General features: G+C 33.8%; 1 protein-coding gene and 1 non-coding gene across 2 annotated transcripts; both read right to left on the bottom strand.

Moving 5' to 3' along the window:
- Nucleotides 1-841: 841 nt before the first annotated feature.
- On the bottom strand, nt 842-27,738 carry LOC111501821 (pyrimidodiazepine synthase). The gene is made up of 5 exons (XM_074170118.1): nt 27,555-27,738; nt 7,643-7,751; nt 7,280-7,502; nt 1,511-1,753; nt 842-1,283 (listed from the first exon to the last, which is right to left on the bottom strand). The coding sequence occupies exons 1-5, from the start codon at nt 27,577-27,579 to the stop codon at nt 1,149-1,151; spliced, it is 735 nt and encodes a 244-aa protein (XP_074026219.1). The 5' UTR covers nt 27,580-27,738; the 3' UTR covers nt 842-1,148.
- TRNAF-GAA (transfer RNA phenylalanine (anticodon GAA)) lies at nt 7,531-7,603 on the bottom strand. The gene has a single exon. It is a non-coding gene; the product is annotated as a tRNA-Phe (tRNA).
- Nucleotides 27,739-27,914: the final 176 nt, after the last annotated feature.

Genomic DNA, 27,914 nt, shown 5'->3' with positions numbered 1-27,914 from the left:
ACCGAGTTGAACCTCAAAACGATGAGCAGCCAGAGTCCGTCGCGTATTTCTTATATGTACCGCTCTTGGTGGAAGCAAATGTGCCAAGTCACTTGAACACTTCCCGTGAAAGTATTATAGATTGGAGACAAATCTCCAACCTTCATTCGATGTTCCAGACTATCAAGGTTGTAAGTATATCTAATCTCCAATTACATTTTCATATGCTGGCCTTCCTTATATACCTCCTGTTACTGAATATCAGAGAGAAGTATTGTCGTGTGGCACGTTATTGACGACATAGTAAGGTTACAAAATAGTAACACTGAGCTTGCAACCGTTTGTGTTTTGAATTATATGAGCTTGAAGTTGAATGAAGGGTAAAACAATGCAATTTTCAAGTCAGCTGAGCTCAAGTCCGGAAGTTACTGTTTGTATTAAACTGCTCAAAACATCAGTTATTTTTGACTCTTCTGGCAAATCCGTTTCTTTCCATAACACAATTTTCAATTTTGTATACCTATCATCTATCATTATTCATCAGTGAAAAGTTATTCAAGAAAACACTGTTATTTTACACCGGTGTCAATCTTGTGAACATATCGAGTTCATTTTTGAGTTAGAGAACCCTTTAAACTTCGGAGTTTCTATCTTTAAATAGAATAAAACCTAGTGCCTTAATATCATTTCTCTGTTTTTCTCTTTTTTATTTGCATTATCACACTGTTGATGTGCAAACTAATTTGTGAAAATAAAGAAATTATTATTATACGATTTATTATACTTCAAATTACGCTCATATTTTTTCACACTTTTCAAAGCATAACCTTTTTTTAGAGAATGTTGTAAGAGACAGATCTAGTTGTCAGTACCAAATATACTTTTATTTCACAATATAAAATTTTTGTATAAATTTTCGAATTATATATTTCGATTATAAAAATTAAGGCAAAAATATTAAAATGACATAACGTATACAATATCGGTGAATAACATGAACTGGATTGATCACATGGAAAGCTCATAAATAATGATAAATGCAAGATTTCTGAAATCATTGATTTGTGCCTTAAAGTATGTACATTATATTAATTGTTCGGTGTGTATATATTTATAAATCTTAATATATAACATTTATATATATGCATGATTTTGTTAATTCCAACAATTTACTTGGAATTCAAAATTAAGTCATAATCTGGCATCCCAGCTCTATAGGACTGCAGGTATTTTATATGAAACTCTGAATCCAGTAAACTCTTTTTGACCGTGGTTTCTTCTGTCATTCGAGTACGCCATTCCATCTAGAACAAACATAATTTGAATGTTTTGTATTTCACTGAGTTATTCAATCATTAATTATTAATAATAATTTTAATCTGAATTGGAATTTGAGGACGTTCATGAAATATATATATATATATATATATATATATATATATATATATATATATATATATATAAAGCATGTATTTTTGATGAGATCACAGAACGTTAAATAAAAGAACAGAGCACAAGTCATTCTACCGACCAGCTTCTTGTATTTGTCTTTCTTCAATAGATGTTGATTTCCAAATAGTTTGAGAATATCTGCTCTTTCACACCAAGGCCATATCATGAAATCTAGCATTCCGGGTTTACTACCTCCAAAGAATGGACCGACTCTATCTCCGAGTTCATTTTCAAATGTGGTGAGCCCGTTAGAGATAGCTTCGTCATCGTCCAAACTTATTCTACCAACATTCATCATCACCCTGTACATTGTACTGATCACCTGAAAGAGAAAAATAACACTAATATTAGAAATATGATAGAACTGATCGATTCTTGATGAGAATCCATTATAACGTATTCCAAAACATCGTAATGAAAGATTTTCACTTGACAGTACTTGATAGTACTTTTTGATCATTCCCATATTGATTTCAATTTAAGAGTCACCGGTATACAGCTGTTTCAGCCTATTGGGCATCGTCAGTACCGGGCAGGCGGTCCTCGATTGAAGACAAAATGAGAAAAAACCAAGAAAGTACTTGATAAAAATAGCTGCGTTAACGCAATCGAAACATAAGTGGAACCACCTATTGGTGTGACACCCAAGTCAACTTGCCAAGTTTTTTATGTCAGTGTTGGTGGTTTGACCAATCAACCGACAACTGCGGTAGCAGAAATTTGGGAAGCTAACCTGAAATGCCATCGGAAAACGAATCCACATGTTTCTAGAAATGATATGAAATCTAGAAAGGTTAATGCCGTCAAGCTGCTGGAAAATGATTCCATGAAAATCAACAAATAAATAAATAGTAATTTTTGATCATTCCCATATATATATATATATATATATATATATATATATATATATATATATATATATATATATATATATAATATATATATATATATATATATATATATATATATATATATATATATATATATATATATACATTTTATTATTTTACAATCACGTTCATTAATACAAAAATTCTTACTTCAACCATTGATATAACAGGTAGGTATTATTTAATCGATATGATTAAATAATTAGCGAATTGAATATAAAACGAATATCAATTTTTAATTAGAACTGGGATGATGGATAAATATCACTTAATAGTAAGTGATATTTATAACTTTTTGAAGAATAATATAAGTAGGTACTTTTTAGAGTTAAAAACAAAACCTCCGGCTTTAGTTAAAAATTTATATGTCTACATTTTTCAAGAAAATCTTTTCATGCACCATCAATGTCTACAGCATCACACACCTCTTGTTCAATAGACAAGATAGCCAAATTTAGTTAGTCTAGAGCAGTGGTTCTTAACCTTATAGTCATGCGGGAACATTTGACAAAATTTCTGTCTGGTAATGGACCACCAAGTTGGTTAATTAGTTTGTAATTAATATAAAGTACCTTAGGATAACTACAAATAAATACAGTACAGTACAGTAAATAAATGGAATGGTTGTTCTAATTCATCTATAAATAAAATACGCATATCATTTAATGTCCTTTAATCATTAGGTAAAATCTGTAACTGTAGCAAAAATTGCATTATAAATTAATGCGTTTTTTGTGATTGCATGCATACTCTTTACTGAATTCTGAATCCTTGGATCAGTGTTACTTGAACTTAACGGCATATCAGCAGTGGCATCCAACCGATTTCGGTGCTTGTTTTTAATATTCAGAAGCGCCGAAAACATAGATATGTCGAAGAAAATAATGTTAGGTAACGAATAGCAATGTCTCAAAGTTTTGATAAAGAAATTGCCTTTTGGCTCCAAAATTTTTCAAGATTAATTCCTGATTCAAATGTATCTTTTAAGTTGCTGTCGTGTAGCATATCAATTACTTCTTCTTGAACTTCATCAGGCACCTCAGAAACGTTTACAATAAATGGATTGCGGATCAGTTTTTGAATACCTACTTTTATCCTCGCGGTCGGTTTTTTAAATGTAATATGTTCTTTTGTATTTCTCCTTTAATTTCAGCACTATGTCCATCAATAATTTGATTGAGCTTATCAAACACAAAAAAGTTATTACTTTCGACCTTGTTGATCCATAGGCTCAATTTTAGCGATAAACGCACTGATCTTGTCTTCGAAAGCAAAAATATTGCTCATGCCTTGCAACTTCAAATTTCCCGACTCTTGCAGTAGAAGGTTTAATTTATTCAGTTGCGCAAAAAAATCGACCAAATAAGCAAAATGTATTTGAAATTTGGACTCGCAAAACTGATCAAACAACTCTTTGTTTTCCTTGTTAGTTAAAATATTTTTACTTCCTCTCTTAATTCGTACAACCTCAACAACATGTTTCCTATGGAAAGCCAACGCACTTCCGTGTGGAAAAGCAAAGTTTCATGTTCAGAGTTCATATCAGAACACAATTGTTTGAAATGAAATTTACTACTTTTATAGCTATTTTCATCGTCAAAGCAAAGCATTCTGAAAGCGTCTTGGCAGCTAGTGCTTGACGATGAATAACGCAGTGTATCGTAATTGCAAACGGATTTTAGGTTTTTATCAATGTTGCAAGACCAGAGCAAAAACCAAGCATAGCAGGAGAACCGTCCGTATAAAACCCCGCAAGCCGTTCCCACATAAGTCCATGTTTCTCCATATATTGACTTATTGCATCCATATCATCTGCACCTTGCGACGTCGTTTCAAGTTCTTGAGAAAATAGTAACTCATTTTTAAATATTTTAGCGGCGGGTCGCATTGTATCGTGTCGAGTCATCTAACATATTTTTAAGGATGGCTCCGCGGACCGCTTGGGATGCTTCCAGGGACCACCAGTGGTCCGCGGACCACGGGTTAAGAACCACTGGTCTAGAGTACCTACCTATTGTCGACTTTAAATAACTTTTAATTATTTTCAGTTTCGAACAACTTCTCTCACAGCTGGCATTGCTTATGGCAACTGTAAAAAATATTCGCAGCATGATTAAAATATTGGACAGGGTGTCTTCCAGCTTATATTTTACAATAAACTTCAAAAATTCAAGCGAGTCTGCATTAATTAATTTATTTTCGTTGCCTGTAGCAGCAACAAAAATCCGCAGTCGAAGTTGTTCCAGCTTGAAATCCTGTTAGGCAATTTCAACAGATGCGTCGCATCGTCTAGATTACATTTAGTGCTGTCTGAATTGTCAAAGCATCGCGTACTTTTTTGAAAGGACGTAATAAACAATACTGAACTTAATATATATGTAATAGAAGTCATTCTCGCTGATTATAAGTCATAAACAATCCAAGCACAAAATAAAATACGGGAAATCCTCGCATGTCAGTATAGACGGTGTTACCATTCTCTACAAAATATCATTCAAAGAAAGGGGATTCCCCGAATTCGTCACAGAATAAGTAATGAAAAATTCCGTGCTCTTTTCAATCGGTCCGAATTTATAGTTGCGTTGAAATATGAAATGGTTCAAAAATTTACAAACTATATTTTATTAATTATTGTGAAATTTTGCCGCCCGCGACGGGCCGCCTCTGAAAGGTGTCGCCCGGGAAGGGCCGCCCCTCCCACCCCCACTACACTAAGCCACTGAGCGAAACACGTGTCGCGGTTTTGATAACTGTCGAGTGGAAATATCACAATAAAGTGTTTTTAGAATTCTAATATCAAGTCAAGCAACTCCGGTATCAAATAGTTACTAAAAACAACGTGCTTGAGGATACTGTAACGAATGTATTAGAGTTCGATGTTTTCTGGGTTTTAAACATTCCGAATTTTGAAAAATTAAGGGGAATTTGAATCAACAGAAAATTTGCATAACTGTAAAAACCGGCAAACTGAAAGGTTCATCCTTAAAAGTTAGAGCGTAATTTACATATGTAATTCAAATTAACTTAGTAACTTGCCGCATTTTCACCTTTAAATAAAATACAAGATTGGCAACATTTATGAATACTAATAATCAGCCTTTTCAGAGGTTTATATAATGTAGTAACTTTTCAGTTTGCCCTTTATTATACTTTAGCAGATTACTTATTTCTCAGATTATAATAGAAGGGTAAAAACCCAGAAATCATAAAGAACCGTGACTACTCCACAAAAAAGTATTTAGATGAAATTTCTAAAATGAAAAATATGGATCTTCAAACTTTTTTATGGTTGATACAAATTTCAGTGGATTTTAACCCCTGAACTCTGAACATTTCCACTTAATCCACTGAGCTATCAAAACGCTATATTTTGAGCATATTTGAGTGAATCGTACAAATACAGTTGGGTTGACATAAGAATACATAGGCGTCATCAATTTGTGCATCCGATATTAGTTGATAAACTAAGTAAACGAAACAATATGACTACTGCTCCGAACATAATCTTTCAATGAAAATTTTATTTTATTTCTGAAATGAAAAAACAATATCTTTATTTCATATTTTGGGAAATATAAAAAAAAAATATATTTTTCTAAATACAACAAGGAAAAGTCAAAGTAAAACATTTATAATTATATGAATTAGTGAAAAACAATGCAAACCAATAACATAATGAACAAAAAAAACCAAGGATACATGGAAAGAGTAAAATCATCGTTAACAATAATCCACGGTAGCAATTTTCATAAATTGGAAAAAAAATAATTCTTGATTTGAAAATATTTCTATTAGAATTACTAACGCAGTTTTCAAAAACCACACACCAAGCTATCAACAAATTTTCGTTCCAGAATTTCGTCTCATTTATGGCGATATACAAAGTCATAGCCATATTTGGCTATGACTTTGATTTACAATACTTTGAACTTACAATAGATTTTCTGAAATATTTTCAGTAGAAACTGAAGTTGGCTATGATTTTGTATGATGCCATAAATGAAACAAAATACTGAAATGTGCAATTTCTTTATAGCTTGGTGCGTAATGTGCTTGAAAACTGAGTAAGTAGAACATGGATTGTAAAAAGGAAGAGTTATGTTTTGGGTGAAGGTGAAGAAATATCCTTACAGAAGGCGTCTAAAGGAAAAAATTTTGAATCATTGAAGGAACGATTTGTGAGAACAGGCCATTTAGAATTGGAAAAAAAGAGTTGTGGTGAAACAATATTTACTGATGAAAACCACTTAGCTGTTAATCTTGCAGTGGTATAAAATCCCGAATTAAGTATTAGGGAAATAAGCAGAGATTTAGAGAATTGCCAGAAATTTGAGAAATAACAAATTTTATCCTGCCACGTGAAGCTATACCAGAAGTTAACAGAAACATATTATTTTAAGGGACTATTAAAGTTTTGCCAAATGATATTACGGAAAATTAAAGATTCTTGAGAATCAAAAAAAACATTGCAAACAACCAAAATTTCCGGGACAACACCAACACAAAACGACATGAAACAGAAGAATGGCTTTATATGTGATTCTGATGAGGTGGTGTCTATTTTTAAATCCAGGGCAGAAAGAAGAAGAATGTGTCCATATTCTTTTCCATGTTCAACGAGAGCTGTGGGGATTTTTATATTCAGTTTCTTAGAGTCTCTCATGTGTTCTGAAACTAGTGTTTTAAGATACCGTCCAGTTTTGACCAACATACCATTTGTGACAGCTTCCACAGTTCAATTTGTACACAATATTGGATTGTATTTCTTGTGGTGTTTTTGTTTTTTATTTCGAGAAAAAATGCTTTTCAACTGTATTTTCGTTTGAAAAGTCCGCTTTAATTTTTCGATACTGAGTAGCATTTCAAGTTTATCAGATAAATTTTCTGCAAATGGAATTTTGTGATATTTGGGTTTCACTCCTGTATTTTGGGAGGGGAAACGTACATACATAACTCACCTTATTAAATCTTTCGATGAGTATCCTGTCTTTTGCTTTCTGCAAGGGATCTTTAGGATGCAGAGGATATTGGCTGTATCTCTCATCTAAATAATCTACTATTATCAAACTTTCATACAAAATATCTCCGTTTTCTGTTTCTAAAGCTGGAACTTTTCCATTAGGAACTTTGTCATACAGCCAGTCAGGTTTGCTTGATAAATTAATATTAACTATGTCGTAGCTGAAAAAAAAAGAAAATAAAAAAAAAATGCCGAAACCAGGGATCGAACCAGGGACCTTTAGATCTTCAGTCTAACGCTCTCCCAACTGAGCTATTTCGGCGATATTAAAACCTATAAAAGTATATGGATAAAAACTTACGGTATCTTCTTTGCATCTAAAACCAGTATCACTCTTTGCGAATAAGGACAAAATCGATTGCTGTACACCCGCAGTTTACTTCCTCTTGGTGGAGGAGGTTGCTTAGCACCTGAAATAAAACAAGTAATGAAAAATTGTGCCGTAATTAAATTTCTTGATTGTATGAAAAAAAAATAACATTGAATAAATCTTGTTGTCATATGTCTCGTTTGTCAGCACCTTCCATTCATCGAGGAGAATGGGCCTCTATGAAAGTAAAAAAAGACTTTGAAATTGGAATTTTTCGAAACTATTCGATCTCTGAATTTTACGCAATTCAGAGATGTAAAGTGAATTTATGAAATTTAGTGGTCGATATCAAACTTTTACGAAATCCCGAAATCGAAGTCGGAATTTGATAGACTTTCCAAGTCAAAGCCTGAATTTAACGAAATTCCGAGATTCAAATTTTTATTCGAAATATTGATTTTCTCGGCATTACTACGTATCAATGTTCGATACCGTTATCAGACCGATTCGATTTCCGTTCAAATGAAAAGTTTAAAAACCAAACATGAATTGTAAAATCAAATGCGAGGTGGAATCGATGTGACGTGTTACCTATTTACAAGCAGATATAAAAACAGTACGCAGTACATATACCTAAGAAGCTTATTCTCCTGCGGTGGGTTATAAATTTTGTTTGTTTGGGATTCTCAGACGGTCCATTTATTTTGAACTGATCCACCTACAGACAATGACGAGGAGCTAGTATTCCGAAAACGATCTGTCGGTGGTTATCGAATGAGAGAAACTTCGGCTTTTCATGTACCTACCTATACGAAGTTACTTGCGACGAATCTTTCAAATAAAGACACTGCACTAGTGCCTGATGGTTTTACTTCAACTCTACGCTGCATTAGCTGGGCTAGTTGTTGTTTTTTCGTCGGGTATTGCCACACGCGTAGATACCTACAAAATCGTTGATGAGAAGCAAGGGTTTGTCATTTTCACCAGAACATTCAGTAAGTTCGGTGAAAACCATTTGATCGGTTTTATCAAAAGATCTGCCTACACCCCCTTATTCACATTCGCCTTTTCAAGATGTCTCATAAGTCCGATCCAAACTAAAGAATGAGGTATGGGAGATCTTTTCTGATGAAAAAGTTCATATTTTTTCAAATTATCGTAAAAACTCAAGGACATCTCTAACTGTTATTTATTTTCGGATACAGACCAAATACTTTTAGATCAAACTTTATTACAAAGAATTATCTGACATTACAACTTCATTCCTATTTGACAGTAAACCGACAGTTCTCCAAACACGTATTCTAATGTTTTCTAAATACTGAAGGTTTGGTACTTTTCAGCTTACCTTACATGATTATAATATATAACATTATCTTCCCCCTCAAATAAAATTAAAACATGTATCTGTCAGGTTTTTTATAGTTCTCAGTGATCTACGTAATGTAGTGGTTGGGTTTTCAGATAAGCTATTTTCTGCATTATTGTAATAGTCATGACTCTTTTTCACCAAAACTCTCTCATTCTGATCTGGGCATTGTATGTCAATCTCACAAGATTCATCTCCATTCAGCTCATTTTCATTCTCTGAATTGGAAGTTTTGCTTCTCCCCTCTGAAAGTAATTTATCTTCTGAATCAACATCATATGAAGAGTTGTTTTCAATAGATGAAAAATCATCAGATAATGTTGAAACCTTACGAAGATGATCTATATGAACATATCTTGGTTTATCTCCCACAAGCACAATATACGTCACCGGACTTACTCTCACTTTCACTATCCCCTTAGACCAATTATCCCTCTCTCCACGTACATTTTTAACATAAACTTCATCATCCTCTTGGAATTCTTTAAATCTATTGGGATGAATATTTTTATTTCTTTTCTCTATGATATATGTCTGTTTATCCATGTATCCATTCAAATTCGGTTTTAGTAAAGATAATTTTGTTTTAGGTTTTTGTTTAAGCATCAATTCAGCAGGTGATAACTGAGTAACACTGTGTGGAATATTCCTATAGAAGAAAAGAAAATTGTCAAGTTTTTCTTGATTTGTCAGACAATTAGTTTTATCATCATAGAGTTGTTTCAAAAAATTATTCTTGAAAGTCTGAATACATCTTTCAGTTATACCATTTGAAGATGGATGCAAAGGAGGAGATTTCAAAACTTTGACTCCATTAGATGTACAGAATAAAATAAAATCTTCCGAGCTGAATGGAGGTCCACTGTCTGTATGAATTTCATCGGGTAGACCGAAAACAGCAAAAGATTGCCTTAAACATGATATTATATTTGATGCATTAGTAGATCTGAGTATCCATTTACTGTGTGCATCTATGAGAATAAGAAAATTAATGTCATTCTTTTTTGCCAAATCCAAATGTAATCTTTGCCATTTACGTGTACACCATGACCAAGAAGTAAGGGGAGCTTCAGGAACATTTGTTGCATTCAATTGACAACATTCACACTGTTTTACTAAATCTTCAATATCTCTGTTCAAGTTGTTCCAATAAACATATTGTCGAGCTAACATTTTCATTTTAACAACTCCAGGGTGTTGATCATGGAGTAAATACAAAACTCTTTGTTGTAAATGTTTTGGTATTAAAACTCTATTATTGTAGGTGAAACATCCTAGATCTAAATTAAGGTATTCTCGTATTATGAAATAAGGTAATAAATCTGTATTTTTATTTGATATTGGCCAACCATATAAAATGAAATCTTTAACTGATCTGAGTGTATTGTCTTTCAGAGTTTCTTTAGCAATATCTCTGAATGATATTGGCAACTCTTTTACTATTGAAAAATATTTTATAGTCTCTCCACTACCCTCAGATTTGAGTGGGAGCCTAGAAAGTGCATCTACATGCGGCAATTTTTTACCTTCCTTATGTTTGATTTCATAATCATACCCCGAAAGTATAACTGCCCAGCGTTGTACTCTGGCAGCAGCCAAAGGGGGTAATGGTTTGGAAGGTGAGAGTAAATACTGTAAAGGTTTATGATCATTGATTAATGTGAATTTTCTGCCATATAAATAATTATGAAACTTTTTTACACCATGGATTATACTAAGTGCTTCTTTTTCTAACTGACTATAATTTTTCTCTGCCGACGAAAGTGTAGCAGAAACATACATTACTGGTCTTTCACTCCCATCAGGTAGTACATGAGCTAATATAGAGCCTATTCCATATGGGGACGCATCACAAGTCAATGTAATTGGATATATAGGATTGAAAGCCATTAAAATGTTCGAGCCCAATAAGAAGTTTTTACTGGTCTCGAAACATGTATTAGTTTCCCGATTCCAATACCATGAAACACCTTTCTGCAGTAGTTTATAAAGAGGTAATAATTTCTCTGATAACTTTGGTATAAAATTTGAATAATAATGCAACAACCCTAAATATGATTGTAACTGTTGAACATTTTCTGGTTTAGGAGCTTCCAAAATAGCTTTAATTTTTTGATCAGTAGGTTCAATTCCCTTTTCTGCGGTTATAAGACAATCATCTAAATAACAATGCACCCCAGATATATTCTTCAGAATTTGTTCTATTACCGATTGAAATATATGCGGTGCAGATTTAACACCAAATGCAAGTCGTGTATATGAGAATAAACCAGAAGGAGTATTTATCGTTAACAACCTTTTGCTTTCATCGCTAACCTCAATTTGGAAATATGCATTTTTCAAATCCACAACTGAGAACAATTTTCCCCCAGACAATGAAGCAAATATTTCCTCAGCTGTGGGTAAAGGATAATACTGGTTTTCGATGACTGGATTGATGGTAGATTTAAAATCTCCACTAATCCTGATTTTGCCATTAGGTTTAGGAACCACCACTATCGGACTGGCCCATTCAGACATTTCAACTGGTTGTAAAATTCCTTCTTTGACTAAATTTTCAATTTCCTCTCGTACTCTATCTTTCAGGGCATACGGTATTCTGTATGGTTTACAGAATTTTGGCGCACGTTATCTCTCACCTTTACATTCGCTATATATGAATCCTTTCATACATTCATTTTGTTTGAACACATTCTCATACTCATTCTTCAATATCTTTATAAAATCTTCCACTTCATTGCTCCAAAAATTATTATTTACCATCATTGTATCATAACATTCAAACTTTTCTCGCCAGTTAGGCATCAGAACATTCAACCATGATCTTCCTAACAACGAAACACCAGACTCAAAATCAATCACTTTCAATTCTAGACTCTTACTGCACCCATTTTTTATACATTTGACATTAACGGTAGCTTTGAACCCAAATCATTCACTTGACCAAATAATGTTTTAAGATTCACATTGTCTTTAACTAATTCAACTGTAGGAAAAAACCTTTTGAACAGTTCCATAGAAACAAAAGAACTATCAGAACCTGTATCTAATTCAAATTCAATAATTTTTCCTTCAACTGAAAGTTTAATCATGACCGGACTAGTTTTACCATTACTCGACTGATGAACTTCTTCAATGCCTTTGATTATGGAATAAAATACTTCTTCCTCTGCGTTATCTGAGTTTTCTTGCTTTGCCTTCAGGTTTTGATCTTCAAAATCACCCTCGAATTTTACAAAATGGACACGATTCTTGCACATGGGGGATTTTGACGTATGTCCTATGGTATTACAAGAAAAACATTTCCATTGCGTTGCAGGACATTTTGAATTATTCATATGTAATCGCAAACATCGTTTACACTTCATATTCATTGACTGCGATGAACCACTTGACTGTTTGAATCTTGACCTAAAATGACTTTGACTTTCAACTTTATTCACCAAATCAATTCCCATGATTTTGGCTTTGTTTTCAGCGAGTTCCATACTTTGAGCTATCTGACAGGCTTTACTGAATGTCAAATTTTCCTCAGATAATCATTTTTTCTTGACGTTTTCTGATTTGAGGCCGCAGACTAACTTATCCCGAAGCGCATCATCTAAGAATTGTCCAAAGTGACAATGTTTAGATAATTTTTTCAATTTGATTATGAACGCATTCATATCTTCAGAAGACTCTTGAGTACATATATAGAACTGGTACCGTTCAGCAATAATCAGCTTTTTTGGGTAATAATGTGCTAAGAGGACATTTTTGAGCTGCACATATGTCCTAGAACTGGGTAATTCTGGTGAAATTAGATCTTTGATAACACTGTAAGCCTCTCCACCAACCAAAGTGAGAAATAGAGGTGCTTTCTTCTCTTCTTCCATATTATTACACAAAAATAACTGCTCCACTCTCTCGATATAGCTAGATATTTCCGACTCTCCAGGTTTGAAAGGTTCAATTGATCCCACCAACGACATTTTTATAGTTCGACTTGACTCAGCTTCAGACTATTGACCAGTTTATCCTCGTCGCCAATTTCCTTGCAGGAAACCGGGAGAATTCGATGACGATGACGAAGTGGTAGATGGAGAGACTGCTACTAAGATATCCCATTAAGAAGGTTCTGCTGCTTTAGAAAACGCTTTAATTTATATTGAGCAGCATCCAGAGGCAATACCTGCTGATCTACTCCTTCTTAGAAGATGGCGGAACATTGCAGCGAGAAAAAGACGATGCAATATGAAACAGAAGCGAATAAATAGTTATTTTACTGTTTTGTAATGTACTCATCTACATTTCACATATCTCGTTGTTAATAAAATATTTTAGGAACATTAATAATGTTTTATTATACAATAATAAATAAATCCGAATTATGCGAGTTTACATTTATCCGTGTCACCTCACAAACCACAAGAGGAGACTAAATCATCTGTCGGTAACAAATAAGACAGATGGGTATCCGCGGCTAAGCTAAACAGTGGAGACGGGAGTGGGTTAAACAACTTAGCAAAATTTAAAATAGATCTTAATGGGCGCCAGGTAAATTTAATCCTCCAGATACCCTAAGTAACTCACAATATCAATAACTTACCAATTAATATTGGAAATAAAAGATAAAGATCCCCAATATGATTTATTCAGTAATCCTAACTTACATGGATTAACCAACAACGCTTCTAAGACAACAATGCGATATTCACACTACTACGCGATGTTCAAATGTCAATACAAGAGCGCGATGTATATAACCACGAATTCAATCAGCCATAAATTACGGTAGTAACGACGCTCAAAAAAAACTACAATACGTCGAGTAAAACTACTACGAAAATTGAGTAGGTGAAATCGTAAATACTAGTATCGGTAGGTAAGACAATCTCGTTTGCGTCGCGAGAGCTCAGGCGTAAGCGCATCGGTGTCAATCAGCAATCGTGAAAGGAAGAATATACCTCAATTTCCGTTTCACAGATGAATCACTATATCAATCTTTTATCAATAAACAAACTCTTTATCAATAAACGATAAACAAACACTATATCAACAGGTATCAATAAACATAAGGGCAACAATTATTCAAATATCTCAGTATATCACAAATATTCAATTAAATCAATTATAACTTGCGTGCTCCTTTTGGGCCACCCGGTATATGGTGTTAGGCTACCCCGTGGTTCGACGGAAGTGGATCACCCTGTAGTACTGCTGAGATGGATCACCCTGTAGTACGGCGGAGATGGATCACCCTGTAGCACCACCAAGATAGATCACCCTGTAGGGCACGACAAGCTGGACCAGTAATGGATCACCAAATAAGACCCAAGAAAAAAATAGGAAAAAAACCCTTAAAGAAGAAAAAAAAACCCTGGCCAAGGGGTTTTCTATACGTTTCTTTGTGTGTGGTGCTCTGCACGGAAGTCCTACTGGGACTTGATGAGTGACTGAGGGCCTTCTGTTTCTTATGAATCTAATTTCGGAAATCCTTCCACCTGGCACGAGTTCGGTAACCACCACAAATCCTCAAAAGAGATTAAGTTTCAGACTGCAAATATCCACACCAAAATGACCAATCAGTCTTCCACTATACAATCCTGACTTGTAGAAATAATCCCCGTGAAGGATGGCACAAATACAACCATATATATCCTACAATCAGTCTGATGGTACGTTGGAACTCCGAACCAAGCTCATCGAAGGCCAACTTCCGAATACTAAGAGACTGCCACATCTGACAGCTAACCAGTTGTTGCCACAGTGCGTCCAACCTACCCTACAAGCACCAAGGGGGCGCTGTGCACAACATCATAAATCTATCAATTCCTCCACAGCCACTTGAGGGGATCTACTGTAGTTATCAGTTTTAACAGGTATTCTTGAATAAATACCCAAACGCACACCACTGCCGGTAATAAAACGATGAGAAGTATCATAAATCCGCATATAGGTACCAGTTGTGGCAAATCATAAAGAAATCACAAAATTTTGTTTGAGCACTCTGTTAGCGTTTCGAATTTATAATGATCATTTATTATTCTTTACTATTAGGAAACAGTATAAATGACTTTCGGTCCATCTGATTTGTCCAATAGCGCAGAATGGCTACGTATTTTTATTATTTACTAGCGATCCGCACGGGTGAAATGCTGATACTAAATATACATATAAACGCGTGAGATCGCTGCTTATCATAAAGTGCTATAGGGCGAAGCGCGGCCTTCGAAGCGCTATTTATAAGCACGCGCCGCCTCCCCCAGCCGGTACCGCCGCAACCGCTATGCCCCTGCATTATAAATCTGTCGAAAATATTCATTTAAGTTACATGCTGTAAAGGGCCATATTAACCTATGTTAAATGTATTTAAGGTACTTAATTGGATTATTGTGACTGCTGTATAGCTTAAAATCGCTTAAAAAAGTAAAGGATAAAAATTGTTTATTTGTGGGGTACCCCTAAAAGGTAGACGTATACCACGCCGCCTCTTTTTTCAGATCTCTTTACTGTAGTGCATTATTTTGATGTATCTAGTATGGTTCAGCCAGCTTTTGCAATGTATGCGCAAAAAATGTGTTTGTTTACGACATCACATTAAAAACCTATAAAAATATCACAATATGCATATCTATACTTAAAAGTCACTCACTTTTCACTCACAGAAAGGATTTTCAAATATTCCAGATGGGACGCCCCTCGTAAGGGTAAAAGGGGAGCGTTTACATATGAAAATTACATTTTCATCATTGTTTCTCCGTACTGATATATTTTCGGAGGTTGAAATTTTGTATATAGGTTCCTCTTATGTGTTAGATGTGCACCAAGAAAAGATTTTTAAATATTCCAACTGGGACGTCTCCTTAGAAATAAAAAGGAACCGTTTACATATGAAAATTACCTTTTCATCACAGTTTCTCCGTACCTCTATAATTTCGGGGATAACGATTTGGTGTTGGGAAAAAACTCCAGTAATAATCGTATCTTTTAGGGTAACCGAGCTAGCAATAGTGAGTATTAAAATTTTCGCCACCCGGTAATTTGAAGATTTGCCCTTCAGATTGAAAAATTGTTTAAAAGCATTTTTTGACATTACTAAAATTCAAAATGAAGCTACAGCCGAAGTAAACAATATTGTGCACTCTCTAAGGCCAAAAAAACTAGTCCACGTGGACTGTAGACTTGGCGGTGCGTTGCGTATTGGATAATTTTTACTAATCGAGTTTTATGATTGGCTGGAGAGTCATAAAATCAAATTTGAAGTCATGATACGGTGACGAATAGAAATCGAGGAATGCGGGGATGGTTATCGCCGTCGTGTTTAGTTCAGGAACTGATTGCGATTTGAGTGTTGAAATTCGATATTGGTGCAGTTTTAATTACTTAAAATTTTTGTTATGTGTTTAAAATATGGCGTCCTTGAACAAGTACTAATAGTAATATCGAGTGTGATAACAACGCAGACTTTTTCCAGTGTAGTAATTCCAATAGCGATGGTGCACAATGCGAAAAAGAGATACCAGTGAATAAGATTCGGATGCATTTGAATATCGAAAAACAGAGAATATGCTTCAATGTATATAAAAGTCTACATCTCAAGGTTGCTTTCGAGGGAAATAAACTATTACAAGGAAAATCAGATTTGACCGAAATTCCTTTCTCAGCCGTATGTAAAATAGTCAAAAAGAAACCTTATGAACGCAAGACGCGATGTGATACATCATACGAACAATATACGACTGTTACAAAAGCAATGAAACTCTTACAACTGAAACCATAAGGAAGAATTTGATTACTTCCTATAACGTGAGCTGCTGTGACACAAAACTCTTCAGAATTGAAAAAAAAACTAGGATTTAGATTTGAAATAATAAACAAACGTCAAGCAGTTATGGAAAGCAGAAGAATAGTGAATTTGCGTAACAAGTACTTAGAACATATAACTCAATATAGACAAGAACAACGGCAATTTTTATTTGGACGAAACTTGGTATGACACTCACAACACAGTTACGAAAGGGTGAACTGATGGTTCGAGAGTGTGTACGCCTAACATGCCTGCAAACAAAGGGTCGCGATTAATCATTGGAAATGAAGGATGGGTTCCGAATTCTTTGAAATTATGTGGAAAAATACTTCACGACTGCAACGTTGATTATCATAAGAACATGGGAGCTAATATTTTCGAGGAATGGTTTGAAAACACATTGATCCCAAATTTGTATGCGAATAGGGTAATAGTTCTTCCTATCATTCGCAACTGCTCATCAAAGTACCGAATCAAAATTCGAGGAAAGATGAAATACAAAGTTTTTTAATGGATAAAAATTTGTATTTTGAAGATTACTATAGCAAAAATCAACTACTTGAAGATTTACAGACAAAAACATTTGAAAAAGTGTATGCCCTTGAGAATATTGCTGAAAAATATGGACACACCATACTGAGACTTACCCCCTATTTTTGTGTTTTCAATCCCATCGAGTTGATTTAGGGAAAATTGAAACAAAGCATCATGCGTAAAAATAATTTTCCAAAATTTGAGCTAATTAAAGAAAAAGTATCTAATATTACCGAAGAAGACTGGCAGAAAAGGATTAAAAAGGTAATTTTAGTTGAAAAAGACTATATGGAGATTTTGCAGTTTCATATTAATGGTGGTAATAAATTCATTATTGATTTAAATGACAACAGTGATAGTAAAACAGAGAATATGGAAGAGTATTATCAGAGGCTTTCGAGTGAGTAAGTAGTATTCAGAAGTATTTTCAATTATCACCCTGTTAGTCGAATTCCCACTTTCCCACTCACCTATATTGAAGAAATATTAATTTATTATATATATATATATATATATATATATATATATATATATATATATATATATTATATACTATTTATTATATTATGTAAACTATATTATTAAAGGGGGAGCTGTTGGAAGGTAGGTTACACTAAATCGCTTACTTGAACTATAAATGCAAATGACACTATTAAATGATTGATTTGTTATTAGCTAATGATATGAAGATCGTAGATATGAATGATAACACCAGTTTCAGCATTGATAAAATTGAATTTAAACTCGTAAATACCATCGAAATAAGGTCAGTGTATAAGATCCGAATATTTATGATAATTTCTTCGGCTATAATAAACTCGATTGTGAGGTAATTCACGAAAATAAACATGACACACACCACACACAGGAAGAATTCGTTGCCGATACGTAAGCTACGAAATAATGAATTATGCAAGGTGATCTTTGGATCGTATAGAGCGGATTCCCACACGTAAAGTAACCCGGTAATAGGTCATTCATACTGACAAAAATAAAGTTTGCTTTGACTATTGGAAAAAATATAAATTATGTCACCGTTCCTTGTTGAGTTTATGAATGGACCGATCCGTTACTTGATGGACATAATAAAACTATCCATGATAATAATCACAAAATTTTCAAATTAAAATTTCTAGACGTGTTTCGCTAACACCGTAGCTTCCTCGGTAGCTTTCTACCGAGGAAACTACGGTGTTAGCGAAACGCGTCAAGAAATTGAAATGTGAAAATTGTGTAGTTATTTTTATGGTGTCATCGGCATCGACTACATTGGTCATTAGCCTCGTGTCCTGGGTAGGCAATGTTAATAACTCCCCAAGCCATCTGGGGAGCATCATTATTGTTCGCAGTCCGTCAGCCATGTGACGTTGCAGAATCATCCCAGCTTCAACTAGATAAATTCTCTCGAGAAAATTGTGTAATCAATATCATGGAACCTGTTGAGTTGTAACACACACACCTTCGAACCTATTACAGTTGACCAGATTCATATACCTCGAGACCAGTCACAGATGAACAAATTCATAACTTTATAAATGTGTTTCAATTATTTTCAAAATGTCATACCATTTCACAAGCTGCAACTTGAAGTAGTTGTTGAAATGTTGGACTTTGGTGTCAGTAGGTAGTCCTGGATTCAATATCAGGCTCGCGTCAATTTTTAAATTTGTTTTCACTTGATTTTCAAATTATTTGAAATCGAATATAATAACAAAAACGGAAATATTTTGGAATGCTTTCTCATGTTGTTTATTTTTATGAATTTTAATGGTATTTCTCTAATTCGCGGTATCCTCCACAAATGTTCCTGTTATGTCATAGTAAAAATATAGTATTCTACTTATTTGGAAATGGCCATACTCGCTTGAATGTCTTACGAAGCTAGCCTTTACCTCGCGTCAACAGACTTCATTCTCACGAGTAATTGCTACATTTTTCGTTCGTTAAATAATATACTATTATACGAAAAGGTCCGGGGTTTAACAATACTTCTAAGCTATTGATCGTATTCAAGATTCGATAGACATTATCTGACGTTGAACGTTTAGCTTATTGAATGTATGATATAACCAAATCTGTAGCTAAGAATTATCTCGTTTTTTTAATGAGAGTAAAATGTATAAAATAAAAATAATGGAAAAATTAATTTATTGACAGAAATATTGTATACAGTAATGAAAAATATAAGTTTGTCAATAGAATGGGTCCGTTCTCACTCTTTGACAAAACAACAAAAAATAATGGCGACAGTCACGGTGAAGTATCAGGCACAACAATGGTTATATTTTGCTTGACAAATTGTAGCAAACCAAATTCTAACCGTATATACAGAGTTTAACAATATGTTTTTTCGTTAACCAGTTGTCACCCCCTACGACCGACAACTCTCAAAAGACGAAACGAGGTCTTACCTTTTAACGTGTGATTCCTAACACGGATTGGACAATAGGAAGTGAAAATCGATCGTCCGGCCTTGCTGTTCGAACCACCGGTTCACACAGCGGTCGATTGAGTGACTGAAGCAAACCATCCGCGTCAACCCACCAGGTTACCGTCCCAATAATAATAAAATCGTCATTTGAATTATTTCTCTGTCTTATGTTAATTTCGACGAACGATGTTTCGAATAGTCGCAGTGCATGAAATCAATTTATGAGAATCCACAAAGCAGTTTTTTCCGATTTGAGTAATAAATTAATCGTTCCTATTACTATAACTGATGTATATGAAAATGAGCTACAAAAAGCTAATTAGAAATGTCACCCACGAAAAAACTGCAATTTTGTTCAAACCGATGCTTTATGCTTTGTTTAACAGAAAATTAAAAACCTGATATTTACAAGAGAGTAGTAATTATTCGGGAAATGATGCGAGGAAAGAATATTCATGAAAGACGAATAGGAACCAGAAAAAATTGAATATAGAAAAAACATGACGGGAAAATACATATATATATATATATATATATATATATATATATATATATATATATATATATATATATATATATATAGCATATAGAACGCCAACAACTCCAAGAATGTACCCTAATGAGAAAAACTTGATGAATAAAAAAACAGGAATTGATGACGTATTAACTAGTTGGTTACCGACATTTTTTTTAACAAAAAATATTTTCAACGAAGGTCAATGTTCTATTTTATACTAGAAAGGATACAAACCCAATTGTTAAAACTAAAAAGGGGATTATAAATGCCTTTACGAAGACGCTATTTAGGAGATCAATATAGAAGACCCAAATCTCTAATATGTAAAATAAACGAGGCTCCTCAAGGTAGTCCCTTGCAAAACCAAGCTTCGACATCGACCGCCGAATGAGATTCATCCTGTCTTTCCTTGGAGCAATTATTAGTTGTAACCAGAGCCCAAAACAAAGCATTCGTGAATTAACACCAGACATCGCTGTTTCAACCTGCCATAGGTCTCATCAGTGGTGCTAAACTAAACCAGAATGCATTGCTGGCATTACTAACTAAGGCTTGAGTCTAGTAATACATGGGTCGTCCAGCCTAGTATCACTGATGAGACTTCGGCGGGTCGAAATTACATTGTCTGGTGTTTCATCAGGAATGCTTTGTTTTTGGGCTCTTGTTTCATCAATTTTTTCAAGGTTATATGTATGTATAATAAATTTTTCCATCTGACTATAAAATTCTTAAATCTGTCATTAAGAAAAAGGAAAGATATCTAGCAAAGCAAATAATGCCTAACATATAGACCGTATATACGTTAGATTTGGTTCAGTGATTTTTAGCAAAATGAGATATCCGCCTCGTAGGGTCTATTGTTTTGAGTGTTGTTGTTATACACTGTGTAATTTTATTCAACTAGAATGAGATATTTCAGTTTGTTTCATTCTCCCAATCCCAAATGTCCTACTTTCAAGTTTTCTACGGTCTACTGGAACTCTCAGCTGATACAACGGCTAAAATTTTTGAATAATAAAAAAGTACTACATATTTAGATATGACTCATGTGTAAGATAGAGAGAAAAATACTTAACAATAAAAATATTGTGCAAATTAAATAAAGATGATTTCAAATTTTTATAAGGAGTATCTATTATGTTTTTGAAAATATTGTTTCATTATGTTTCATGTGAAATTCGTAGTTTGTATTTTTAAAAATTCAGAAAAGCCATTAGTTACTTTGCAACAGTTCAGCAACCGAAGTTCTCAACTTATTCAAAAAACACTTTAAAGAGTTTTTTGAATACGTTAGTTATGGATTTTCAACGAGCCATCATATATCAACGTTCTCAATGTATCGTCAACCTAGCACATATTTTCAAAAAACATTTTAAATTTTCAGGACATGATCATCAGAACCTTCCTGCGAAAATTATCTTGTTTCACGTCTATTATTGAGTACGTATATCCTAAAAATACACGATGACACATTTGAATTGCATTTCTAATAAAAAGAGATACTTAACAGCTTTGAGTTAAGTAAATGAACACAGGATGTCAACATAAATTTGAATAAAAGAAGATCATCACTGTTTACATAATGCATTTGATACCATGAAAAAGTCTTTATCACTAATCAAATTGTCTACACAATGAGTTCAGGAATACAATTTCGTAATCTTGCCAATACAGAGACTTGGACGGGTGTGTAGTTATCCACAAAGTACACTGAGAAAAAAATATCGCATTATTATTTTTTCATTTATCGACTCTGCACACCTACCATTTTTCAATATGATACGATTATTGACTGAATTAGTAAAAAAACAGAGCCGTCCTAGTTTATTAAACTGTCTGAAGGGGTGAAAATAGGGTGGAAATATTTTTAAAAATCGTGACATGAAAAATCGACTTGGTACACCTACAAAATTGAGATATGTTATCCCTGATGATCTATTCGACAGAAAAACTTCACGTCATAGTTTTCCAGGCCGTCTGAGGGGGTGAAAATAGGGTGGAAAGTTGAAAAAATCGTATCTTCGAAAATTGAATGTCCACACCTAGAAGTTTGAGATATGTTATCCATGTCGATCTATTCGACAGAAAAAAACATGACGTCATAGTTTTCTAGGCCGTTTGAGGGGGTGAACATGGGGTGAAAATATCAAAAAATGTCTCAACATGAAAAATCGACTTTGAACACCTACAAAATTGAGATATGTTATTCCTGATGATCTATTCGACTGAAAAAACTTCACGTTATAGTTTTCCAGGCCGTCTGAGGGGGTGAAAATGGGGTGGAAATTTGAAAAAATCATATATTCAAAAATTGAGTTTGTACACCTACAATATTAGGAGATGTTATTACTGACACCCGATTTGACGAGAAAAACTTCACGTTATAGATTTCCAGGCAGTCTGAGGGGGTGAAAATGGGGTGGAAACTTGAAAAAATCATATATTCAAAAATTGAGTTTGTACACCAACAAAATTGAGATATGTTATTCCTGATGATCTATTCGACTGAAAAAATTTCACGTTATAGTTTTCCAGGTCGTCTGAGGGGTTGAAAATGGGGTGGAAACTTGAAAAAATCATATATTCAAAAATTGAGTTTGTACACCTACAAGATTAGGAGATGTTATTCCTGATACTCGATTTGAAGGGAAAACATCACGTTATAGTTTTCCAGGCCGTCTGAGGAGGTGAAAATGGGGTGGAAACTTGAAAAAATCATATATTTGAAAATTAAATTTGTACACCTACTAGATTGAGATATGTTATTCCTGACACCCGATTTGACGAGAAAAACTTCACGTTATAGTTTTCCAGGCCGTCTGAGGGGGTGAAGTTGTTTCAGCCGAATAGATAATCAGAAATGACATATCTCAATTTTGTACAAAGTCGATTTTTCATGTTAAAACATTTTTTGATATTTTCACCCCATGTTCACCGCTTCAGACGGCCTGAAAAACTAAGACGTGAAGTTTTTTCTGTCGAATAGATCATGATAGATAACATATCTCAAACTTGTAGGTGAACACATTCAATTTTCAAAGATACGATTTTTTCAACTTTCCACCCCATTTTCACCCCCTTAGACGGCCTGGAAAACTATAACGTGAAGTTTTTCTCGTCAAATCGGGTATCAGGAATAACATCTACTAATTTTGTAGGTGTACAAACTCAGTTTTTGAATATATGATTTTTTCAAGTTCCACCCCATTTTCACCCCCTCAGAGTGCCTGGAAAACTATAACATGAAGTTTTTTCAGTCGAATAGATCATCAGGAATAACATATCTCAATTTTGTAGGTGTACAAAGTCGATTTTTCATGTTGAGACATTTTTTGATATTTTCACCCCATGTTCAACACCTCAAACGGCCCGGAAAACTATGAAGTGATGTTTTTTTTCTGTCGAATAGATCGACATGGATAACATATCTTAAACTTCTAGGTGTACACATTCAATTTTCGAAGATACGATTTTTTCAACTTTCCACCCTATTTTCACCTCCTCAGACGGCCTGGAAAACTATGACGTGAAGATTTTTCTGTCGAATAGATCATCAGGAATAACATATCACAATTTTGTAGGTGTACAAAGTCGATTTTTCATGTAACGATTTTTTAAAATATTTCCACCCTATTTTCACCCCTTCAGACAGTTTAATTAACTAGGACGGCTCTGTTTTTCACTAATTCAGTCAATAAGCGTATCATATTGAAAAATGGTAGGTGTGCAGAGTCGATAAATGAAAAAATAATAATGCGTTATTTTTTCTCAGTGTACTTTGTGGTTGTTGATAACTTCACACCCGTGAGCCTTAGAATAAATGTTGGAATCTTCTGTACGTTACAGACAGTGCTGCCAACGGAAATTGCACAAAATACCCCAAACCTGGGAACAAAATACTTGTAGTTTAGTTACAAATTATTAAAATCTTCGTACAGTTAATTTTGGATACAGTGACCTAAGAAAAGTGATACAACTAATGATAAACATATACTTCACATTTTATCGAAAAAATTGTGAGCCGTCACGGAACGCCTGCCAGTTGTGAAACATAGAAATTATTTTGTAAAAGTAATAGGCATAAAAGAACAGATTACGACAGGAACTAATATATGGCACAATGTAAAAATAAAATATTGCAATTTTTTTCCACCAAATGATTTATTGTTTATTTAATAAACGTTTATGTTCATTAAATACAAAAATTAAAAATTCAAAAATGTATTTGAAATAGTGACAACTCAATTGTTTCAATCAGTGACTTCGGTAATAGTTATATTCGATGTTCCCTCTGACGGTATTACTGTGACAATAGGTCGTTGATACCTAACTTAAGTACGTTACAGAAGTGTATTGGACAGAACATTATTCGCCCAAAAAAATAATAAAAGTGTTAATAAAAACTTAAACAAAAATTAGTATATTCTGATACTATTAGATTAATAAAATCTTACAATACATTAAGAGTATGTCTTGTGTTTAACTGATCTTGGTGATATCGTTTCAATAATAATATTTTGTGACCCCTGTGATGACTGTTGGGTACTAAAATATTAATAAAAAATATGTAATTGAAATATACATGAAAAAATTTTAATTTGGCTTCAATATACTAGTAAACTCAATAACCTTAGCTAGTTATTGCAATATTTTACTAAAGATCTTAAATTATAAATATTAGTAATACATGTTTTAATATAAATTCCACCATCATTATAAAATTGATTAATTAATAAATTTTTTGATGTTCCAACATATATTTTCTACGCAGGGTGTTCATTCAAGAACTTTCCAAGTCGAATATATTAAAATCTGAAGATACGCCAAACTTTCGGATCACAAAAAAAATAATGTGTTTAGTGAAAATTGTTTTCGCTCCTTTTCACGCTCTGCCTCCAGGAACTACTTTCTTAAAACTCTCAAATGGAATGAGGTTACTAGTGATAGCTCATTTGAAAGCTTCTTAAATAATTCTCAATACCCCAAGCATCTCATCTGACACTTCTTAATTCTAAATTAATACAGTCATCTTATCAAATGTCACATATGTCATGTGTCACTTAAGGGAATATGTCAAAACGAAACGTCTTATACCACCACAGAACTCAATTCATTGGGCTCTTCTCTGTCTAACTATACATATAACATAACACCAACAACATTGTTCCAATTTTCGATTACAGAAATGAATTACTCTCACTCTCAGAATCTACATAAAAACTAATAAATACTCGCAAAATTCCATTACTGCAATTTCACTGCAAGTCGATGAAAATACTCGCGAATGTAATAATTACTCGCGAATTGGCATCACTGGCCCGGTGCAGATGGGCGTTCAGTTCAACCCGCCGGAAATATGCGTCGTTGTACGGGCGTTGTTGAAATATATTCTCTTATGAACCTTCTTTTGCTTTGGCTCATAAGTGACAATGTATCTCAACATTCTCAACCTCAAAAAATTCAACATAATTTGCAGAGTATTGATTGTAGGGGCGTTTGCACCGGGGTTAAGAGGCAATGAATTTCAACAACACCCGTTGTAATATCACCCAAAAAATAATTCTTGGTGAAAATGAAATTATTTATAAAACAACAACAAAAATGAATTGGCGCTCCGGGGCGACTTCATTGATTCCAGTGGCGCATTTGCTTTTTCAGCTGCAGGAAAACCTGCAGCATCACATCACCTGAAAATCTTGACCTGCCAATATCCTCTCTCTCATAAAACAAAATGTATGGTGTTTCCAGAGGCTCCACTAAATTCAATGAATCGCCAGAACACTTAGTGACACGACTATCGTCAAATTTAAACCAGTTCGTTTCGTCTTTGACCAAGGCGTAATAATGACCAAATTCAACGCCAGAACCACAGTGAACAATGACTGCATGAAGATTATAATAGTGGTCTGCTAGAAGGAAGTGTTCATCTATGTCGAACCTTCGTAAGATTTTGGTTCTTCCGTCAGAGGTTGAGTCATGTTTGACGTAACCTAATTACTAAAATAGGGTGTTCAGAAAGATTGAGGTGATTTCCTACAGATATTAAAATGTGGTTTCCTTTATCAAATTAATTTGAAACATATTTTTTTATTATTGGCGAGAAGCACTCAATGTCAACGGGGAAATAATGTTTAATTTGGTAGAAGACATTGTCTGGTTGAAGTTTTCAGTACTCGATTAGATTTTTTGTTTATTTTAAACTTATCTATTAAGCGACGATGTATATCGTAGTCTATTTTTACAGAATAATCAATGAAGTGGAGGACAAATTTCATGAAATCGACCCAATTTCGGGTTTTCATTATCAGTGAATTTCAAAAATAAAAGCAATTGTTCATCAAGTTCATCAGTTTGTGGACTATTACCGTGGACTCAAATTGATGTGCAACATCAATTTGTGTATTCGTTCGAACCAAATGCTTGTAGGTAACTATATTTGTTTGATTATATTAACCCTTCAATTCTAATATTTGCTGTTTTTTCACATTCTACCTCGTTATTATTTCAATAATTGATTAATAAATATCAAAACGTGATGTGGAGTATAAAGACCTGAATTTTGATCAATAAATGATTTGTATTTATTAGTCACAATTGGAATTGTTAAAAGAAACTTGAAGGGTTTTTGGACAATAATATTACCCAAGAAATTCTGTGGGAACCTCGATAGTCGGTATGACTTTCGATTGTAGATTTTTTAAGTTTACGACATTCAAAAAAATATGATACAGTCAGGCAACTGCAAACAGCGACGACAAAAAAATGGTTATAGAACGAAATTATTGATTATATTTTATTTTGTACCATCGCATATCATTTCTATTTTCTTGAAAAAATAATTATTTATTTCACAAATTAAATAAATGAGGATCTCTCCTTTCTTTCCAAACTTTTATAATCTGAAAATGTTCATTCACTTTTATAATTTTTTTTTGTATTCATTAACACACGGACAATATGTTTTTATCACAATAAAGGATAATAAAAAGTTCCTGCTAGCCAAGGTATGTCAACATTGTTACTGAATTATAAACAAGGCCATCCTTATTCATTATTGCAGTCGTTGCAACTAGAACTGCAAACCATTAATAGCAAAGGTTGACGTCATTATTTACATCGCTATTTATAAACTGAGTGTTAACACAATTTCTTTTCTATAAACCAAACCGGAGAATATTAGGAAATATGTATGTGGGTGTACTGTGTGTGCAATACACTTTTACCAATAAATATTATAGAAATAGAAAACACCTACTTACTTACCTCTAGACAGATGAGGACTATTCATTTTACAACTTCCACGAACAATTCGGAATTAGGACACTAATTATTGATCACCCTACTTTATTGATTATTTCTCCTCCGAAATAGAATGATATTACCGACTTCTCTTCAAAATTACTTCACACGACTAGACAGCTGATTCCAGTCGAACGAAATGTTTTTATTTACGCAGGAGTATCGCCACCTATCGCTTCTAATGGATATTTCACCGTTATGTATGTGGGCGTTCATGGCAAACTAGATTCAGCTACTATGCGGTATTTATTGTATTTACGCACAGTTGTCTTTTAGTACATTCTAAAACTAATATTTTAATGATTCATTCAAAATAAAATTTAC

This window comes from Leptinotarsa decemlineata, unplaced genomic scaffold (assembly GCF_025532065.1).
Source record: "Leptinotarsa decemlineata unplaced genomic scaffold, Ldec_3_MD MMD2_P_RNA_scaffold_11, whole genome shotgun sequence".
In the NCBI taxonomy this organism is placed as follows: domain Eukaryota; kingdom Metazoa; phylum Arthropoda; class Insecta; order Coleoptera; family Chrysomelidae; genus Leptinotarsa; species Leptinotarsa decemlineata.
The sequence above is the reverse complement of the archived record's forward strand: the minus strand, read 5'-3'. Positions and strand labels throughout refer to the sequence as shown.